Source organism: Hyperoodon ampullatus (genome assembly GCF_949752795.1).
Source record: "Hyperoodon ampullatus genome assembly, chromosome: 3".
In the NCBI taxonomy this organism is placed as follows: domain Eukaryota; kingdom Metazoa; phylum Chordata; class Mammalia; order Artiodactyla; family Ziphiidae; genus Hyperoodon; species Hyperoodon ampullatus.
In genome coordinates, this window is record NC_136916.1 from 175,274,366 (window position 1) to 175,294,330 (window position 19,965).

The following is a 19,965-nucleotide window of genomic DNA, read 5'->3' on the forward strand; positions in this document are numbered from 1 at the left end:
GGTCTTACTATTTTGTTGTTGTTAAATTTTTTTTTTTTCTTTTGGCCGTGTCACACAGCATGTGGGGAGATCCCCGACCAGGGATCGAACCCGTACCCCCTGCAGTGGAAGCACGGAGTCTTAACCACTGGACCCCCAGGGAAGTCCCAAGGCCTCGTTTTTAATGTGTTTATTCTTATGGGTTTTTCAGTCTTGGATTTGTTCTGTGGCATGTTTGCTTTTGGCACGCGGTAGGAAACATTCTGCCATGCACATCTTCTGACACTTTGTTTGGCCTTAGGTAGTTTGACCCTTGACGGACAAGGAGAAACTGTGTCTTCAATGGCTTCGCTGGTGGCTTATGATGACTCGGACTCAGAGGCTGAGACTGAGCCTGCGGGCAGTTTTAATCCTGCCGGCCAGATGAAAGACGCTTCTGATGCCGTCAGACCTCCTGGGCAGGATTTTACCTCGGAAGTCCTGGATGCGAAGGGCAGGGGAGCACTGCCCACAAAGCATGGGTCTTGTGAAGACGCAGCCAGCTGTCGTCTCCCTCTGGCTCGGCTCTGGAGCAGTGACTCAGGATCTTGCCCCACCCAGAGGCTGCAGTGGCCCAGGACAGAGCCTGAGGTCACCTTCCCCACCAGCCAGCCTGCTCGTCCTTCCCTGTGGACCAGCCGTGCTCCAGCTGGCCACGTGCCCCTGGCAGCTGCCCGCTTGAAGCAGGTGAAACTCTCCTGGGGAACTTCTGGCTCCCCTGAGCCATCTTTCTGTGTCCGAACTGGATCTGAAACCCTAGGTAAAAATGGCAGCTCTCTTCAGAGGCAGTGGCACGAGGACTGTGTTGTACCCTATACCCCGAAAAGACTAAGACAGTTGCAAGCATTAAGCACGGAAACAGGCAAGAGTAAAGACATGGAGCCCCAGGGTCCCTGTGCAGGGCGCGCCCCGGCCCCTCTCTGTGTGGCGCCCCAAGTGTCCGAGTTTATTCAGCCGTATTTGGACAGTCAGTATAAGGAAACCAAGATTCCCAGGAGGGTGCTCTTCCATCTGAGAGGCCACCGGGGCCCAGTCAACAATATCCAGTGGTGTCCAGTCTCTTCCACGAGCCACATGCTTCTCTCAACTTCTATGGATAAAACCTTCAAGGTAAGACTTGAATGAAATTGCTCTTTTCAGCTGCCCTTAGGAATAAACTGCTGGGCTGTGTTGTTCTTCAAAATGGTGAGGTCGGGCCTGGTTACAGGCTGAACGTTTCTTTTTGGGCATCTCTGGAGTTCTCTTTGTTGCCTTTGGGAGAGGGTTTCAGTGGCCCACCCGGACGGCTGGTGCGTTCTGTCCCATTGCCGCCCCCCTCCCCAGAGGCGGCCTTGCCCCGGCCACCAGAGGATGCTAGCCCTGCCCTCTCCTGGGGGTGCCAGGGGCGCCCAGACACACTCACGCCCCCGGAGGATGAGGTCGCCGAGTGAGAGGGAGCAGAGGGGGAAGAAAGGCCGGGGCCAGGCCCCAGGACCTCGGGGACATCCACTGTGACCCCCACTGAGTGCTGAACGACGTTAGCTCTGTACCAGGTGCTGTGCCGGAGGCAGGGGGTGTAAAGGTCGCTGAGCTGACCCTGGCTTCCAGGCCGGCACAGTGGGCTAGGGGCCACGGACTGGCGGAGAGGCGCTCACAAGCCTGCGTCGGGGCCGTGAGGATGGGACCCCAGGGGGTTCCATGGGGGCTGAGGGCACCCGGGGCAGGGCAGCAGCTCAGCTGGAGAGGGCTTGGTGAAGGCTTCCCGGAGGGGAGTTTCACTGGGTGAAGGGGGTGGGCTGGCGCGGAAGGGCGTTCTTGCTCTAAGCCTGGGCGGCTATGAGGCGCCCATGATGGGGTGAGGGGCCTGAGGCTGGGGAAGGAGGCAGGGTCAGCGCGGGGAGGGCTTTGGATGCCCTGCCGGGGACTTCCGGTTTACGCAGAAACTCTTTTTTGGTTGTTATTTATTTATCTTAAAAGCTCCTGAGGTAAGGCAGACTTGTGGTAAGCAGTGCCCATGTGGACAGGTAGGTAGTGTGACAGGTGTGTCACACCTGCCTGGAACCGCCCTCCAGGCCCCTCACCCGCCCCGCCCCAGACTGTCTTCTGTCCCCCTCCTCACTTTCCTTGGCCCCTAGTAAAGCCCAGTACGTAGTTGGTGCCAAATACACGCGAGCCAAGCAAAAGCTTCCTGGAAAGAAAGTAGCTTTGGAGTTGCAGGGACGTGGCTTCGGATGCAGCTTTGGGACGTGGCTTCGGATGCAGCTTTGCTGTGAGTGGCTGGCCAGCTGCCCAAGCCGCCCCTTCTGAGTCTGGAGGCTCATCTGTGAAGGGCCTGGTTGTACCTGGGTCATGGGACTGTGTGATGAAAACGCTTCCAAAGCCCCTGGCGCAGAGGCAGGAGCCCCATAGGTGCTCAATAGATGTCGGCTTCCCCGCCTGTTTTCCTCACGGTTCTGGATCCTGCCTGCCCAGGACACTGTATTTGCACGTTTCATTTTGAGCTTTTTTTCCCAGGAGGCATTTTTGGAAGCTAAGAAAGGAAGCCCAAGTACAGTGAAGTCTTGGAAACGACCTCTGTCTATGAGTGTCATTTTAGGTGGCACGTTTGAGTCCTGGAATGACGTGTCTGTGTTCTTGTCTGCGAGGCTGACAGAGTTCTATGGGGACAGTGTCGTGTCTTGTCTGCAGCCTGGAGCCCCAGGGTTTACATGCACATCTTTGTTGCTTTTTCCACGAGTTCGGGGGCCCTGTGGTCAGCTCAGGAGGCTCCTGGCGTCCCTGGTGTGCGTTGTCACGTGCTTGGACCCATGCCCCAGTCCTGGGGCTTCTCGGCCCTCCCTCCCGAGAGCCCGCACCTGTCCCCTTGGTCAGGAGCCTGTCTGGAGGGCTCCTGGTGGGCAGTGTCTGGCTGGCCCCTGGAGTTAGAATGATCTGAGCTCAAGGGCTGGCTCCATCCCCAACAGCTTTGTGATCTTGGGCAAGGCCCTTGACCTCTCTGAGCCTCTTTCCTCTAGATGAGACAAGCTTGAGACCTACGGCCCGGGGTTCTCAGGTGGGACACACGCCCAGGTGCTGTGTCTAAAGCCCCCAGTCTGACACCGGGCCCGTGGTGTGGTGGAGTTCTGTGGAGAGTGGCATGGTTACAGGTGGGCCACCTGCAGGGCGTGGGCAGCCCCTTCCTAGGACCCCACGGGGCGGGGCCAGTCTGCCAGACATGGGCAGCCCAGGCTTTGTGTGTGTGTGTGTGTGTGTGTGTAGTGTGCGATGTGTGTGTATGTGTGTATAGAATATGGCTTGATGTGTGTGTGCACGAACATGCAGGTATTTAAATTTTTTCCTCTTTTCTTCCTATCTTTTTTTAATTCTTGAATTTTATTTATTTTTTTATACAGCAGGTTCTTATTAGTCATCCATTTTATACCCATCAGTGTATACATATCAATCCCAATCTCCCAATTCATCACACCACCACCACCCCGCCGCTTTCCCCCCTTGGTGTCCGTACGTTTATTCTCTGCATCTGTGTCTCCATTTCTGCCCTGCAGGCCGGTTCATCTGTACCATTTTTCTAGGCTCCACATATATGCGTTAATATACGACATTTGTTGAGGAGGCGGCAAGCTTGCTGGGGGCCTCAGAGGACAGGCTGGGTTGCTGTAGGCAGAGCAGGGTGGAGGGATGTGTCCGCTGCCCACCCGCCCTCGGTGGGGAAGGGCAGGCCTGGAGCCCTGTGGGGACCGGTCTGCACCCGGCCTCAGTGAGGCGCTCTGCGGGCCCTGCTCCGGTCACTTTTGCCCAGGAAGTTTAGATTTCCTTAGCAGGGGCGTCCCATGACAGTTTTGGAACAGAGAGCGTCTGAGTGACGCCGCTGACTCGGGGCGTGGTGTTTGTTCGGCCGTGTAGCGGGTGTTCGCGTAGAGGTGAGCGTGCGGACTGTGTGCTGGGGAGGCGGGGAGGCGACCCGGGAGCAGCCAACCCGCTGTGACAGCTCATGACCAGAAGAGGGCGCAGTTGGTCCACCTTGGGACGGCTGCTCAGGCAGAGGGACTATCTGTTACAGGAAAGCAATCCCTGCTTGGGGCAATTTCCTGAGGCCTCCCCTGGCCGTGGGGCTGCCGTGGCCGTAGGGCCTGGCACGGCTGCGTCGCCCATCTGTCCCCCCGAGGACGGTGGTGTGTGCTGCAGGCAATGACGCGGGCACTGGCTCCTTGCTTGGCCTGGCACCCTCCAGGGAGCCCTGCGCCCCCGGTGCTGTCCGTCTCTCATGGTGGGGCTGCAGAGTGGCGTTGGGGGTGGCCCCAGGGGCAGAGTGTGGCTGCCGTCATGGCTGCTGCGGTCCGCATCTCCTGACCATCTTCTTACTGTGGGTGTCTCGAAAATCAGGGCGTTTACAAGCCATAGATGCAAATAGTCTGGCCAGGGTCCCCTCTGCTTTATGATGTTTGACAGTTTTCAGTGACAGAATTATTTGGCAAATCGACGTTAAGCAACTTTTCAGTGTGAAGACCTTGAGGCAGGGCTGGAGGAGCCAGGATGGGAAGGTGGATGTAGAGCAGCTGGGGGCCGGGGGCTGGAAGCCGGGGAGGGAAGTCCCGGCTGGGGCCTTGGAAGTGCTGGGCCCTCAGGGTTGTGTGTGTACCGGTGGGCAGCTGGCAGCCCTGGGCAGGATGGTGTGCTTTTCCCTCCCTGGTGTCGGAAGGTGGGCCGCGTGGGTGTCCTTGTGGTCTGGTGGGAGCTGGAGGGGTGCTTGGGAGGCATTGTGTGGATGCTTCGTCTGGGGTGGGGACAGGATCGTGGGCGCAGGCAGGAGTCCTGGCTTGCTGCAGCCCAGTCCTGGGTGGAGAGCAGATGCTGGGTGAGTAGGGAATGAGCTAGAAGAGGTGGGTGCGACAGGGCACGCCCCTCCCCCCCACCCCGCCACTCTGTGCTCCATTTGGAGGGTACCTTCCCTTTGTCTTTCGGTTAAAGTCTACCAGAGTGCCTTCTTGCCCCCTGCCCTTGGTCAGGAAGGAGGGGAGAGCTTGGGTGCTGGGGTCACAGGACTTCAATTTGAATCCTCCCTCTGCTGCTGACTGGCTGTGTGATATCAGGCAAGTTACTTCACTTCTCTGAGCCTCAACCTGTGTTATGTAAAGTAGAGGTAGTTATGCATAGCTTGCTAGGTTTTCATGAAAAATAAATGATATTAGTTATGAATTACCTGGTGAGGCTCCTGGCACATAGGAGGCACTTACTACTTGCTCCCTCTCTTGCTCTTCCTGGGAATTTTCACCCTTCCTTAACCACGGGGTGGTATCTCTTTCTACCTGCATTGCCATGGAACTGTGTCTGCTTGTAGATTTTAAACTTCTTGAGCATGGGAACTGTACCAAATCCACTTTTATATTCCCCATAGCACCTGGCACAAAGTTTTGTACATGTTAAGTGATCAATAAAGATTAAAAAATTATTTTGGATTTTACTTCCAGCCTTTGGGAAAGGATTGTCTTTGAAGTGCATAAATGCTCTTTGCCACTAGGGGGCACAGTAAGACAGTATAAGCTGCTCACCCAAGCTTCTAGAACGTGGAAGAATCCTTGATTCAAGGTAACACTTACTGAAATACGATTTCTTTTCTGATCAGGAGAAAAACAGCACAATCCATCTGATTAATCTAAAGAACGTGGAGTGCCAGTCCCTTCATTTCCTTAAAATGCACCTTTGGAATTCATAAATTTCAATTGGGCACATTACAGCTGAAAGATACTTATTTTAATATGTTCTAAATGTTCTGTGAGGGGTAAATTATGGTTATATTAGTTTTGAAAAATTTACAGCTAGAGAAATTAAGTAAAACAAAACAATGACTCATAATTCCTGATCGATGCTCTGTTTTCTTTCCTGCCCGTCCCTCCCTGGCCCTGTGGGCACTGTGCATCTGTTCCCGTAGTTGTAACCCCAGCACGAATACCCTCCTGTACACTCTTGTCATTTCCCCGTGTCTTAACTTGGCTTAACATGCTTGAATACCCGTACCACGTAAAGGTAGAATTCAGACTTTGAGGCCCTTTTAAAAAATTTTTTTTTTTTTTTTTTTTTTTTTGCGGTACGCGGGCCTCTCACTGCTGTGGCCTCTCCCGTTGCGGAGCACAGGCTCCGGATGCGCAGGCTTAGCGGCCATGGCTCACGGGCCCAGCCGTTCCGCGGCATGTGGGATCTTCCCGGACCAGGGCATGAACACGCGTCCCCTGTATCGGCAGGCGGACTCTCAACCACTGCGCCACCAGGGAAGCCCTGAGGCCCTTTTTGAAGGAAAAAGCACAAACGGAACGTATCCTGCTTTGGCCAAACACGGGCAGCCCTGATTGTCAGCCCCGTGTGCAGAGCCCTCTGCCAGGCACCGAGAAGACTCCCAGAGGCATACGGCATGTTTCTTGCTGCCAGGGACCGACTTTGAAAATGCAGAAAACTCGAAGAATGAAGGAGAAAACAGAAATCACTGACAATCCTCACCCCGAGCCAGCAGCTCATTAACACAGGGAGCTCCCCTGGTCAGGACCAGCGCATCCCTCTGCGTTTCCGGAATCGGTCTAGCGCTGCAGAGCGTGTGTGGTTTTGATTGTGCGCTTCCCCACCCGCATCTTTTGTACTGTTTGTAAGGGGCATTTTTCTACCTCATTAAAAAGTTTCCCGAAACATATTTTTCTCACTCTCTCCGATTCCAAACTTTGCTTCGTCATTTCCATGTTGTGTCCTATTGTTTCCTGCTTTTGTGTTTCAAATAGTCAGTACTGCAGTGAACATGGCTATACATAAATGTCTTTTTGCTGCTTTAATGCAGTTAAGGAGGGCTTTGATTTGAACCCAAGCTTTAGCTAAAGCCTTTGTGTGTGGTGAGTAGAACCTGATTAGATTGGCCAACCTCCATCAGTGCCGTTGTTATTTGAGACTCCTGGGTTGCCATTTCATATCTGCTGCTTGGTAGCTTTGTGACTTTGGGAAAATCACCTAGCCTCTCTGATCCCACATTTTTCTTACTGGTAAAATGGGGATAACGGCTACCTGTTAGGGTTGTTGCTGAGGAAAAGAAATGAGAAGGTGCAGCCCAGTGCCTAGCAGTGGGAGGGGCTGAAGAAACAGGTTCCCGACTCCCCTGCATCTGGATCTATTAATTAAAAACAACTGGATGAAAGACAAGTCACCCAGAATCCTCCGACTTCATGTAACTCTTGTTCTTGTGAATCTTTTCATAATCTGTCTATAGCTATATATTTTTCAAGAGTTTCAATGTTACTGTTCCTGAGATGGATACTTTTAAAATTTAGAAAGTTTTTGAGATTGTCTGTACCAAGCCATTTACCTGCTCCGTTTTCATGCACTGTGCGCTTGGAAGTTTATATTGGAGGGCTGGGTCCATGTCTCCAAACTGATCGCGTTCAAGTGTGATGGAAGAGAATGGACCCAGCAACATTTGCCAGTTTGCAGAGTGTTTTTGTGTCTGGGCCTCTGGCAGTGCTGGGGGCAGTGATTTCACACCTGAAGAGACCCAGGAGAGTGAGTGCCCGGTAGGGCAGGTGTGCCGCCAGGTGCACCTCGGGTCCCCTTCTTATGTACGTTGTCCTGGAGGCTGTGACCTCTGCCTGTGATACAGATGAGAGGATGGGGAGAGCCAACCATCCCGGAGCACCCACCACCTGCTAGGCACACCCCTAAAACACCCCATCTTGTCTTCATAACAGGCGTACAAGGCAAGCGCTGTTATTATTCCCATTTTACAGGTGAGGAAGTCGAGGCACAGAGGGTTAAGGGATTTGTCCACGGTGACACAGCTGGTAAATGGTAGAGGCAACTGGCTGTCAGGCCCCAGAGCCTGAGCAACAAAAGCTAGAAGACCCATTCTGCTCCTCCGCCTCTGAGAATAAAGGATGGAAAAGCGTATCCCCTCGCCTGGGTGGTGCCCAAGCACTGCCCAGCTTCAAAGCCTTGTGGCTCTTGTAGGGGGCATCAGGAGATGAGGTGATTTCCGTGGTGGTTTGGATTTGCATTTTTATGTATTACAGGATCCCGCTGATTTCTCATTGTTAGCATATCAGATTATGTTAGGGTATCTTAGATGGGCTTTGTAGAAAGTAATATATCTCAGATTCAAAGACAAGGAATTTATGGATTCAAGTGCCAGAGTGAGGGTTTATTTCAGTTTTGAAAGAATTATTCTTGACGGATTTTACAAAATGAGATTGAGAAAGGCTGTGGCGTGTACCGTGAGGAATCGTGGAACATTATGCAGATGATTGGCAATTTATTCCAAGCACGAGGCGAATCTATTGGAAATGAGAGCCGCACAGCTGGGGAGGAGGGTTGGGTTGTGGTCGTGGGTGTTTGGTATTTGGGGAGTGAATGATTAACAGTGCATCGGGGGTAATTAGGTGAAGGCGAGGAGAGGACGGGTGGTGTGTGGGCACGCGCGCCCGCGCGCGTGTGTGTGTGCGCGCGCATGTGTGTGTACGCAGAGATCATCTGGTTCCATCTGCATTTGACAGAAGCCCAGAGAGGGGAAGACACTTGCCCTAGGGCACACAGGGAGGTCAGGTGTAGGAAGTGTTCGGCTGCTTCCCTCTCTGCACCCTGTGTTTGCTTCTCTCCGTTCCCATCCTTTAAGGGTTTTCCTTCCAGGGAAAGTTCACGATCATCTGAATTGTAACAGACCGGGGAGTGAGGGCTTTAGGCTGGTCGACAGCAGGGCTGCCGAGCCTCCGGGAGGAGCTGTGAGATCCTGGGTTGGAACCTTCTCCTCGTGGGAAGTGAAGTTTTGACACTCCTCTCCCCCATATGAAAGCTGCGACGTTTCTGAGGCCAACAAATGAGATATTTCCCACTTCTCCCTTGCTTGCCAGAAGGGCCCTGTAAGCTTGTGACTTACAGGAAAAACCCTGGGTTGAAAGAGGGATAAGAGAGGAAAGTGTGGCAGAACCCAAGCTGTGTTTTCTTTCTGTCTTTTGAAAACTTCATTCGGTTTAACTTAAACAGTTCAGTGTCCCCAGTGCCAGATGTCCCCAGGTCAGTGTCCCCATTGCCAGATGATGGGGAGAAAACAGTGCCGTGTGAAGGTGCAGGCTCTGTTCTCCGGGAACCGGCCTCATCCAGTCTCATCCTGTGTCATTAAGAGAAGAATAGAGCAATTTGGGAAAATGCTTTTAATGTAATTGAAAAATGCAGATTGCAAAATTGGCACACTTAGGAGTTGAGACAGTCTAGTAAATTATTTCTTGGTGCTTTTAAAACTTGGACACAGAAGACTCTTAAAGGCCCCTATCTAGTGCCCAGCGATGGCTTTGTCCTTCTCCTTTTTTTTTTTTTTTTTTAAAAAAAAGGCAGAAAATTAAAGATGTAACCATAGACCCTCCACTCAAACATTTGGACTCTGAACATTTTGCAAGGAACGTTTCCTTCCAGTCTTTTTTCCCATGTGCATCAACTGATTTTAATCATACCCTAGGTACTTTATTTTTGTAACCAGCATTAAAAAATTTCATGGTGGTCATTTCCTCACCCAACTGCTAGTATTTTTATCCCTTAAAAGAAGGAGTGGGTAAGTCTCTCCAACTTCTTAGCCTTTTCTCCCAGCTTCTGCTGTTTGTAGTCTGGCGTCTCTCCCAGATGGACACGGCTCTAGCAAAGACCCCCCGAACTGGGGGAGTGGAGCAGGATGCAGGGGCCAGAGCTCTTGAGTGAGGCCGCGGTGTCAGCCCAGCGTCCCTGGAAGCTTGCCATCACATAGCTTCCCTTTGGCAAGCTTCCTGAAGTTTCTTTACTCGACAAGAAAAAAGAGAGCATGCTTCAGCCCCCCTCACAAGATACTGTGACCCAGCATGAAACGGAGGCGGGGAAGGAGGGCTTTGGAAACCGAGCACCGGGGAGGCTGTGGCTCTGCTTTGCCAGCGGTCTTGGGGCCGGTCCAGGGCTGTCTTTCCTCACGAGGAGTGAGGTGTGGGGACCTCAGCCCCTCCCAGGGAAGGGGGGCCATGGGGAGATGGGCGACACCCCCCCGTCTATTGCCGGTCAAGGGCGTTGACTCTGGGACTCTGATTAGTTAGATGATCTGCGTGTCCCTGGATTGAGCTTCTAATTTTTCTTATCTAGTTTTCTATTGCTTTGCCTTTCTGTTTTATTTTTCTGGGGAATTTCCTCCTTTATCTTTCAATCCTTTTTTTCCTGGGATTTTGTTATTTCCGATGTCCTATGCTTAAACTTTTCTACTGAAGTATAACATATATTCAGAAAAGTATTCAGTTCTATCATATTTTTACATTCCAAGAGCTGTTTCTTATTTTCTGAATGTTCCTATTAAAAGATATTTATAGTGTATTATTTTTTTATTGCATATTTACAAGGTCTTTTCTTAGCTCTCTGAGTTCTTTGAAAGTTTTCCCATGTTTTCTGAAATGTTTCTGTCTCATTTCAGCTCCTTTTGTCTTTTTGTTTTGGTGTCTGTGTTTCACGTTAGAGATTTTCTGCTGCTCCTTCTATTTCAGGAGGGAGACCCGAAAAAGCTGATGTGGCCATAGGCTCTGTGTGTGCATGCGTGTGTGTGTGTGTGCATGTGTGTGTGTGTGTGGCTTGTCCACAGTGGCGTTGTTACAGAGTGATGAGGTGAGCTGGACCCCCAAATGTGAACAACTCTGATTATTTTCTCTCAGCCTAGTCAGTTTCCCAGAGAGGGACCTTCCACTCCCTGGGGTGTGCTCAGCCCCGCTGCCTGCATTCTGGCATCTGACTGGGAAAGAGGGCTGGGGTCTTTGTTTCGTATGCAAACTTCGCTCTCCGTGCTGTCCTCCAGCTGTTTTTTTCACTCACGTGTGGTGCACATCTTTCCCTCTCAGTGCCCAGATCTACTTCATTCTTCCTTTTTTTTCTTTTAATTGGGGTATAGTTGCTTTACAACGTTGTGTTAGTTTCTGCTGTACAATGAAGTGAATCAGCTATATGTATACAGATATCCCCTCCCTCTTGGACCTCCTCCCTCCCCCCAATGCCACCCATCTAGGTCCCCGCAGAGCACCGAGCTGAGCTCCCTGCGCCCTACAGCAGGTTCCCACTAGCTGTCTGTTTTACACATGGTAGCGTATACATGTCATTCCCAATCTCCCGATTCTGTTTATGGCACACAGCATCATTTACAAATGTGATCATGTCTCCTCGTCTTCGACAGCGCTAGAATTATTACTTTTTAAAATGTTTGCTAATCTAGTGGTATCTTGTTTGAGAACCAAATGAGTTCATTTATGTGCAACTCTTTTAGGACTGAGCCTGGCACCTCGTTAAGGCTGAAGGAGTGTTTGTGGCGGTGGTTCTTGCCCATTAATCTCCTGTAGTCTTGGTGGTTCTCTTACCAGAGCAATTTACATACTAATGCTATTGACCTGTCAAAATAATCGCCCCTCCCCACCCCCTGCCATGTGGTGTTTGACTTTGAGTTTGGTATTTCATTATTTTATTTTATGTTTTGCAGAGAAAACCTAACATTTTTTGTGGTCAAGTCTGTGGACCTTCCCCTTTGTAATTGTCCCCTGGCTTTAGAGCATGTCCTCCCCCATCCCGGGTGCTGATAAATAGTCACCTACATTTGACCTTCATCTAGAAGTGCTTAGCTGGAGCCAGTTTCAATTCTCGTCACCTCTCCCTGGCTTTCCGTGGGTCTGGACAGGCCGTGCGTGCCGTGATGGATGTGCTGCGGGTGCCAGCGATCGATGGGGATACCAGGATCAGAGCCACTCTTGGTGGTGCTCCCCACACGGATGCTATGCTGGCTACTAATGATTGAAAATGACCTTCTTCCCATCGGCTGCTTCCATAGCGCACGGATACGCCACGGCTACCCAAGCCACTCCTCCAAAAAGAAATGTTGTTTTTGACCATAAAAGAAATACACATACACTATGGAAAAAACAGGAAGGCATAAAGAAAGAAATTGCCCAGCGTCTTTCCACCCAGACGCAGTGACTGCAGACTTTTTAGTGTATTTCCATCCACTCTTCAAAAAAATTCCACGTTGTTGAGTTCCAACTATACGTATAATTTTAAATCGCCCCCTCCCCATTACAGCAGCAGTTTTTAATGCTGTAATTTATTGCAGTGGTTTTCAGTGTGTCTGCAAACCCCTAGGGGTCCTCGAGACCCTCTCCTGGGGTCAATGGGGTGAAAATTATTTTCATAATAACACCTAGAAGTTCCTTGCCTTTTCACTCTCATTCTCTCATGAGTGTACGTGGAGTTTTCCAGAGGCTATGGGATGTGTGCTGTTGCCATTGATTAAATACAGAAGCAGCTATGAGAACGCAGCTGTCTTGTATTAAGCCAGCCATTAAAGAGATGGCAAAAATGTAAACAGTGCTTTCTCACTCTTTTTTTTTTTTGCCTTGGAAAACAGTTATTTTTCATAAGAAATACGTTATTTATGTTAACGTGTAATGAGTTTATTATTGTTACTTTTACATAAATTAGTAAATATCTTAAAATGTCCTCGGTTTTAATTTTTAATATGCTAAATGTGGAGGGATTAAAACTCACATCAACAGCAGCTCTTTGGAGAGAGTGTCAAAGGGACCAAAGGGTTTGAGAACTGCGGTTTTATCCTCATCCGTAATCCCCTTTTGGGGCATGTTTGTATTGTTCACAACGGTGTCACATCCCCGCTCCGGTGCGTGTGTGCAGGTCAGTCCCAGCTCTGCCACTGCCGCCTCCTGTTTGGTTGGATTTCCAAACTGTGTGACCGAAACACGATCCTACGGGGTCCAAGCCTCCCTCGGTCCCCCGCCTCTCCTCCCTGCCCTCCATTTTGCCCTTTACGAAGATGATTTAACAGCATTACAAAATGATGGGGGAAGATCTCCCAATTCCAACATACACTAAAATTATGATTATCCTTTTAACACCCTCCCATCAATTTCTGGTCCATATGGGCTGTGTTTCTCACAGGGTGCGCGCACAATTTTGCAGCCTGCTTTCCCCACTTAACATTCTCTCCCAGCCTCTCCTGCGCAGCACTACCGGCTGCCTCTGCGTCTTTGGAGGGCCGTCAATTTCCAGTGGTTCCATGATACTCTATCGAGTTGATTAACTGTAATTTACTTAGCTGTCCTTGGACACTTAGGTGGCTGCTAATTTTTGCTATTATAGATAATGCTGAAGTGGTTATCTTCATGCATGAAACCTTTTCTGTTGGATTATTTCTTTCAGATTGATTCCCAGAAGTGGGACTGCTGGGTCAAAGGGTTGTACATTTTCATGGGTCCAGATACATCTCCTGTCAGATTGCTTTCCAAAAGGATTATACCAATTTGCACTGCCACCACAAAGCCTGCGTAATAACCAACTATTTTGCTTAACTATCATGCCTAGAATTTTCCCTTGGAGCCCCGAGGGGGCAAAGGCTCTTATCTAAGTGAATGTGATCTATAATTATTTAGACTAACACCAAAATTGCTTTCAGAACGTTTTTAACCTGCTGAGTTTAGGATTCTAATTCACATACGTGCTAGCATTAAAAGTTTCACAAGTAGCAATTTCTCTCTCTCTGCTCACAGTGTGTTTACACAAGCCCTGGCAACTGGAGGGAAAACTCAAGAGCTTTTATAAACAGAAGTGGTCTCTTTCTGAACTAGTTGAAGTGTTATTTTGAAAGGTACAAAAACACAAATTAAAACTCATTTTCATTGTAACCTTTGGTTAGAGAAGTTGTTTGTTCTCATCCTGGTTTCTTTTCATGTTCTTTTGCTCTCACTCAAGGGTGTTCTGAAATGTCCTGGCTCCTCGTGGTCTCATCATGATGCTCTTAGCCAGGTTGGGTGGGGAGCATGTGGCTGTCCCCAGGTGCTGGCAGGGCCTTGGTGGGGAAGAGGAACGAGACGTACTCCGATTTGCTCCTAGGGCAGGAGCAGGACTAAAGGTGGAAATTGCAGGGGACAGAGTCAGCACAGGTGAGGGAGAACCTTCCAGCCCTCAGAACTGGTCACCATGGCGAGCGGATTCCTCTGAAAAGGGCTGAGGATGGAAGGGTTCGGGGCAGGCTGGAGCCCACGTTGCCAGTGGGCAGGGAGGCGGGTGCAGGTGTGTGTCAAGGCTCCAAGGCCCCTTCTGGAACAGTGGCTCTGCTGCCCACGGCCAGCCCCAAGCTTGGTCTTGACACGCGGCAGCCCTGGCCTGCACGTGTTCAGAATGAGGTAGCGAGTCCTCTCCCAATTTGTCTGGGCTTCCGTGTTCTCATCTGTGAAATAATTACCTCACAGGGCTGTAAGGATCAAATGAGGTTAGATGTGTGAAACCACTTTGTAAACTCTAAACCCTTTCAAATGGAAGGTATTATCAAGAACTTCAAGCCAGGGTTTATTCTGTAATTGCCTACTAAGCCGTGCTCCTAAGCGCAGGAGCCTTGCGGTCCAGTTTGCCTCCAGTTGCCTCGATTTGTTGAACGAATAATCTGGCGGGCGCCCATTGACGCCAGCAGCCTCTCCAGGCACCTGGGCTGCTTGGGACGCGCCTGCCTATTTTCTGGCTCAGCAGCATGACGTCGGCCGCTGGTCATTAGGGTGTGGACTTGGGACGTGCGAGCCAGGCCTTCTGGACTCGTTGTACGGCCAGTGAGTTGCTCGGGCCTTGTTTTAGGCTCTGTCTGTGGTGTGAGTGGCGAGGGCCCCAGAGGGGCACCAGGTGCCAGAGTGCATGAGTTGCCCCTCGGAGTCTGTATCAGGAGACCTGCTTCCCCTAGCACTTCCTTTGATTGAGCGTCTGTTGGTCCAGCCGTTGATTAAATGCTGTCTCTGGACAGGCGCAGAGGGGATCAGACACCCTTGCTGGCAAGAAAGCTAATGGGGGACAGGCATCAAAACAGACTGCCAGTGTGACAGGCCCTCCAGGGGCCCCCTGTGTTGGGGACGGGAAGACAAGGGCAGTGGGGTGGCTCTCTTGGGGACAGGGGCAGAGGACCAGCCAGGCTTCAGGGAAGGGGAAGGTTGAGCCGGGTCTTAGAGGACGAGGCAGTGGGCAGCTGGCTGGGTGACAGGGATGGCCCTGCGCTGTGCTGACTGCCACGCTGTAGGGGGGCCAGGGAGGGCGGGCCTAGGCAGTGCTGGGGCCCACCGAGGGGAGCCAGGCGGGGGTTCTTGTGGGCTCTAGGCCTGGACAGTCGGTGGCATGAGGCCAGCTGCTGCTTCCTGTGTTGGGTCAGCCTCCACACTGGGCTTTTGCATCTCATTTACCCCCAGCTGCGACACAGGGCGGTCAGCTGAGCTTGAGTCTCACCGTGGTGGGTGAGGGTGTGTGTTCAACCCTGGCCCCCGCACTTGCTAACTGTGTAGCTTTGGGTAAGTTACATAACTCTTGGGACCTCAGCTTCTCCATCAGTAAAGCAGGGGTAATCATAGCATCCATCTCAGTCATCTGACGATTAAACAAGAAAACTCATGGAAAACTCTTTGGTGAGCATACAGCAGGCGCTCCCTAATGTAAGCTGGCACCATCATTAGCAGCATCCTTTTGTCCATTTTACAGATGAGAAAACTGAGGAGCAGAGAGGGGCACTGAAGGATGTGTAGCGCCTAAGCACAGAGCTGGTATCATTCTGGGGTTGTTCCCCGTCCCCCTCCTGCTTGGGAACTCTAGAAGGCAGTCATGTGTGTGTTGGCAGGGCCCTTAACCTTTGTGAGTCTTAACTAGTTCATCTGTGAAATGAGAAGAACTCTAATAACAATTCCATGATGGCAGGGAGTTTATTTTCTTCCTTTGTTGTATCTCCCCTTCTGGGAGGTTAGCTGAGCACATAGTAGGTGCTGAAAAAACATTTGGGAATGAATGAATAACACCTACTCGGTCTGCCGCACTTTTGTGGGCCTCCTCGGACCTCAGGATCATGGAGGCTCTTGGGGCTGGTCTTGTCCACACGCCTTGACGCCGTCCCCCACCTCCAATCTGTGCAGGAAGCATCCCTGCAGAGGTGGCTGGGCTTTGGAAAGGGCTTCGAAGATCATAGCTGGACACTAAATCAAAGCAGTGATTGTTCCCCATCTGTTGAAATGTTTGCCTGTACACTCTCAGGTAATGGGCTTGGGCTGATGCTTGCAGCTTGTATGTTTGTTTATTTATTATTTATTTATAAATCATAAATCGAGAAAAGACTTGAGGAGGCTTACTATAAAAGACACGAATACAGGGGGCTTCCCTGGTGGCGCAGTGGTTGAGAGTCCGCCTGCCGATGCAGGGAACACGGGTTCGTGCCCCGGTCCGGGAAGATCCCGCGTGCAGCGGAGTGGCTGGGCCCCTGAGCCATGGCTGCTGAGCCTGCGCGTCCGGAGCCTGTGCTCCACAGCGGGAGAGGCCGCAGCGGTGAGAGGCCCGCGTACCGCAAGAAAAAAAAAAAAAAAAAGACATGAATACAGTAAAGCTGTTAAAACAAAACACAGCATGAAAAGCCACCCTGAATGGAGAAGGAGGCACATAAATCAAGTTCAGGGCTGAGCACCGCCATAGGGCTGGCATGGCTCTGCGTGTCCTCGCAGCCCCAGGGCAGGGGTGCAGGGATGCCCAGTCTTGCTGCCTGAGCATAGCCACAGCAAGTGGTCCCGAGTGGGGACGTGGGCTGGCAGGACGGCGGGGCTTGGGGACAGGCGTTTTATTCCAGGGCCTTGGCTGCCCTGCAATGAGATCTGAGGGTCAGAGCGGAGGCTTGGGGCAGTTGTGTAGACACAGCCTGAGGAGTCCGTGTGCTCTCCCCGGGGCCCCGGGGCCGAGTGGCCTGGGATGCCCCTCACTTTTCTGCACCTCAGTTTCTCTCCCGTCAAATGGTGCTAAGAATTCGTACCCGGCTCGGCGGACTGTTGTGAGGGTTAAACGCGGCCCGAGACCTGGCACTTGGCAAGCGCAGTTGTTGCGAATCTGACCTGTGTGGGCTGTGATCCCCTTGATGAATGTGGTCCTGGGCAGGTCCTCACCCAGGCCCCCGGGTTCAGAGGGGGCCCCGCTGGAGGGAGTGGCAGGACGGGGTGCCCCTGCGTGTCCTCGGCTCGTCTGTGCTGGCGCCGTGCACGCTGAGCCTGGCCTGTTCATTATTGCTCATCAACACTTAAGGAGTTCGAAGCAAAGAGAACATACTTTTTAATTATTTCCCTGCTTGTCTCCAGCAATGCTGTTGTCAAGGAAACCAAAACCTTTGAAAAGCTTTTCAGCTCTCCGGTCAGAAGAGGATACTTGTGCGGGGACTCGTGTTGTCTGTGGAAATGGACCCGTCATTCTGTAACAAAAATCTGTTTCTCTTCAAAGGGCTTGCTTCCTTCACTTCTGACAAATGGGACCTTTTTGCCCCTTTAACAGAAGATGGAAGGCTGTATGCTGGTATTTTCTCTTTTAAAAGAATTGCCCATATTCTTGACTGCTAGGCTTTCATTTATTGAGTATCTGTCCCAAGACTTGGGTGCTGGGGATGGGAGTGGGATGCAGAGATGAATACAGCGTCTCACCCTTCCTTGAAAGACTCCTGGCCTCTTCGGGAGAAAGAAACAGGTGGACGTATACCTCTAGTGCATCATAGCTGCTCTGGTGGGTGGAGGATAAGATGCCATGGGGCACAAAGGGTAGCCCTGGAGGTGCAGTTTCAGCCAGAGTCACAGGGGGTCTTAGAGGATGGGTAGACGTTGCTCAGCAGGAAAGAGATGGAAGGGCATTCGGGCAGAGGGAGTGGACTGTGCGAAGGCTGCGACGTGTGGAGGAGCGTGCGGATTGGTGGGCAGGGCTGGTGGCTGGACCCATGAAGCGAGGGGAGTGAGGTTCTCTGGAGAAGGTTCAGGGGGCAGGGAATCCGGAGCGTGCAGTGTGAGGGGGTTGTAAAGGCAGGCTCTGCAAAGCTGTTCTGGTTCTGTCAGACAGAACCCTCGCTCCCGGATGCACGGGGACACGCCACTCCTTATATCCCAGGTCCAAAGCGCAGGGACACTGCTAGCATGTTCCGAGTTCAGTAATTCACTTTGGCTGCAGGAGTACAGCTTTCGCTGTAACGTTTCAGTCAGGCTTCCAATAAAGCTTTATGATAGTTAAACCCTATCAAGGGCATTGGTTTTATATGAAAAAAATAAATCAGTGTGAGAAAAACAGGAGTCTTGTTTTTAAACAGACCTCGTTGTTTTTCTTTGAAAACTTTAAAAAATAATTTTAGATTTATAGAAGGGTTGTAATCCAGAGAGTTCCTGTATACCCATCCCCAGCTTACCGTGGAGCGTTTGTCAAAACCAAGATGTTAACATCCGTATAATTCCGTTAACTAAACTGTAGACTTTGTTGGGATTTCACCAGTTTTTCCCCTCATGTCCTTTTCTCTTTCAGGATCCAAGCCAGGATCCCATGTTGCATTTAGAGCGCTTGTTATTTTTATTTGTTAATTATCCGCTATGGGGGGGCGGTGCTGGGGGGACAGGGAATGGACTGAATCTTGTCCTGGCCACTTATTCTGAGCTCCTTGCACTGAGGCCCCCCACCCCCTGTCCCCCAGTCCCTGGCTGCTGTCCCCTGTCAGAGCCCTACAGCCAAGCTCAAGCTGGACACTTTTTGGTTTTCAGGACCTGTTTCCTTGTGGAATCACGAGCAGGACCAGCAGGTGGCCCGTTAATGAGGCTCAGCTAGCACGCTCACTTATCAGGCACCAGTGGGTCCCTGTCCTAATGGTTGTAGGTCAGTGATAACAGGTCTCCGGGGCCTTTTCTTTTTTCTTTCTTTTTTCCTTCTGGATTTAACCCAGCCAGACCTTTGGACTGATGTTGACATTAGTGAGGGTTTGGAGTTAGACCTCTCACTGCATTGACGTTTTTACACAGCTTTCCTGGGGTTTATCAGGTAATTGAGCGTGTCTTGGGGCACTAACTGAGAGTTGAAATGTGTTACATTTAATGACTGAAACTAGAACATTCTTTGTGGACCAATAGAAGCACATCTGTAGGTGATTTGGCCTGACTGAAGTCTCAGCTTCTGAGGCTTCCTCCCCTCCCTTCCCTTCCTTCTCTCCCACCCCTCCCCACATCCCCCCATCCTTTCCTTCGCTGTCTTTTTCTGTACCTTCCCCCGCCTTCCACCACGTCCTGTCCCCGTTTGCCCTCTTCTTAGCTTTTCCTCCTTCCCACACCCCCCTTGCCTCCTCTCCCTCTCCCCCTCCAGTTTCCTCCTTCCATTCCTTTCTGTGACAGGCCAGTGAAGCTGTTGCCACAGAAACAGAAGCCCAGCAGAAGCTCTGCTCTGCTTTCCGGATGCTTCTAACGAGGATGACGCAGATAATGTTGAGTTCTAGAATCAGCTGAGCCCCGGCCTGTGGCCTTCAGAGTCCCTTCATTTATCAAAGGCCAAACTGGTGCCACGGCTCATAAATCTGTTCAGTAGATGGTCATTTTTGATTTGGCAACTTCAAAATTTTGAGTAATCCACTTTCCCGTGGCCCCAGAAGACTGGTTGCAACCCGTGTGAAAAATACTCAGGGGAGTTTACTTATATTAACGGAGGGAAAACACCAGGGGAAAGGCAGTGGGGCTGCCAGGTTCAGAGAGTAATTTACGTTCCACTTGGGAGGTGGGTGCTGCACGTTGGTTGCATCCTTGGGATGGGTGACTGATTGCTTTTAAAGGAGGTTGGGGGAAAGAGACATATAGTTGGGGCCTTAAAAAAATCTTCAGATACTTAGTTTCACTCAACAAATGTTCAGTGAGGACTTGCCAGTTCTGAGACAGCTGCTGCTCCTCTGGAGAAGCCCGGACTTGAGTAACAGAGCCGGGGTACGTGTGTGTGCGTGCACATGTGTACACAAGAGCGCGTGCGTGCGCGCGCGTGCACACACACACACACACACTTTCCTGCAGAGCCACATTCCTTGATATTTGTCACAGTGATCCAGTGAGTCCAGCTGTTGTCAGTTCTGCGGGACAGCCCGCACGCCTGCACGTTAAGTAGGCTTTGTGGTCCCCT

General features: G+C 51.2%; 1 protein-coding gene across 2 annotated transcripts in view; it reads left to right on the forward strand.

Annotated features, from left to right (window-relative positions):
* Positions 1-315: 315 nt before the first annotated feature.
* WDR25 (WD repeat domain 25) overlaps positions 316-19,965 on the forward strand; it is a gene marked incomplete at its 5' end in the record, with an annotated part of 141,666 nt that continues 122,016 nt past the window's right edge. The window contains one exon of one of the 2 annotated variants that reach the window (XM_079701123.1): positions 316-1,128. In XM_079701123.1, coding sequence (XP_079557249.1) covers positions 322-1,128 — 807 coding nt within the window. Of the gene's footprint in view, positions 1,129-17,149; positions 17,222-19,965 lie in introns of those variants that run through there. The other variant, XM_079701124.1, reaches the window with a different exon arrangement.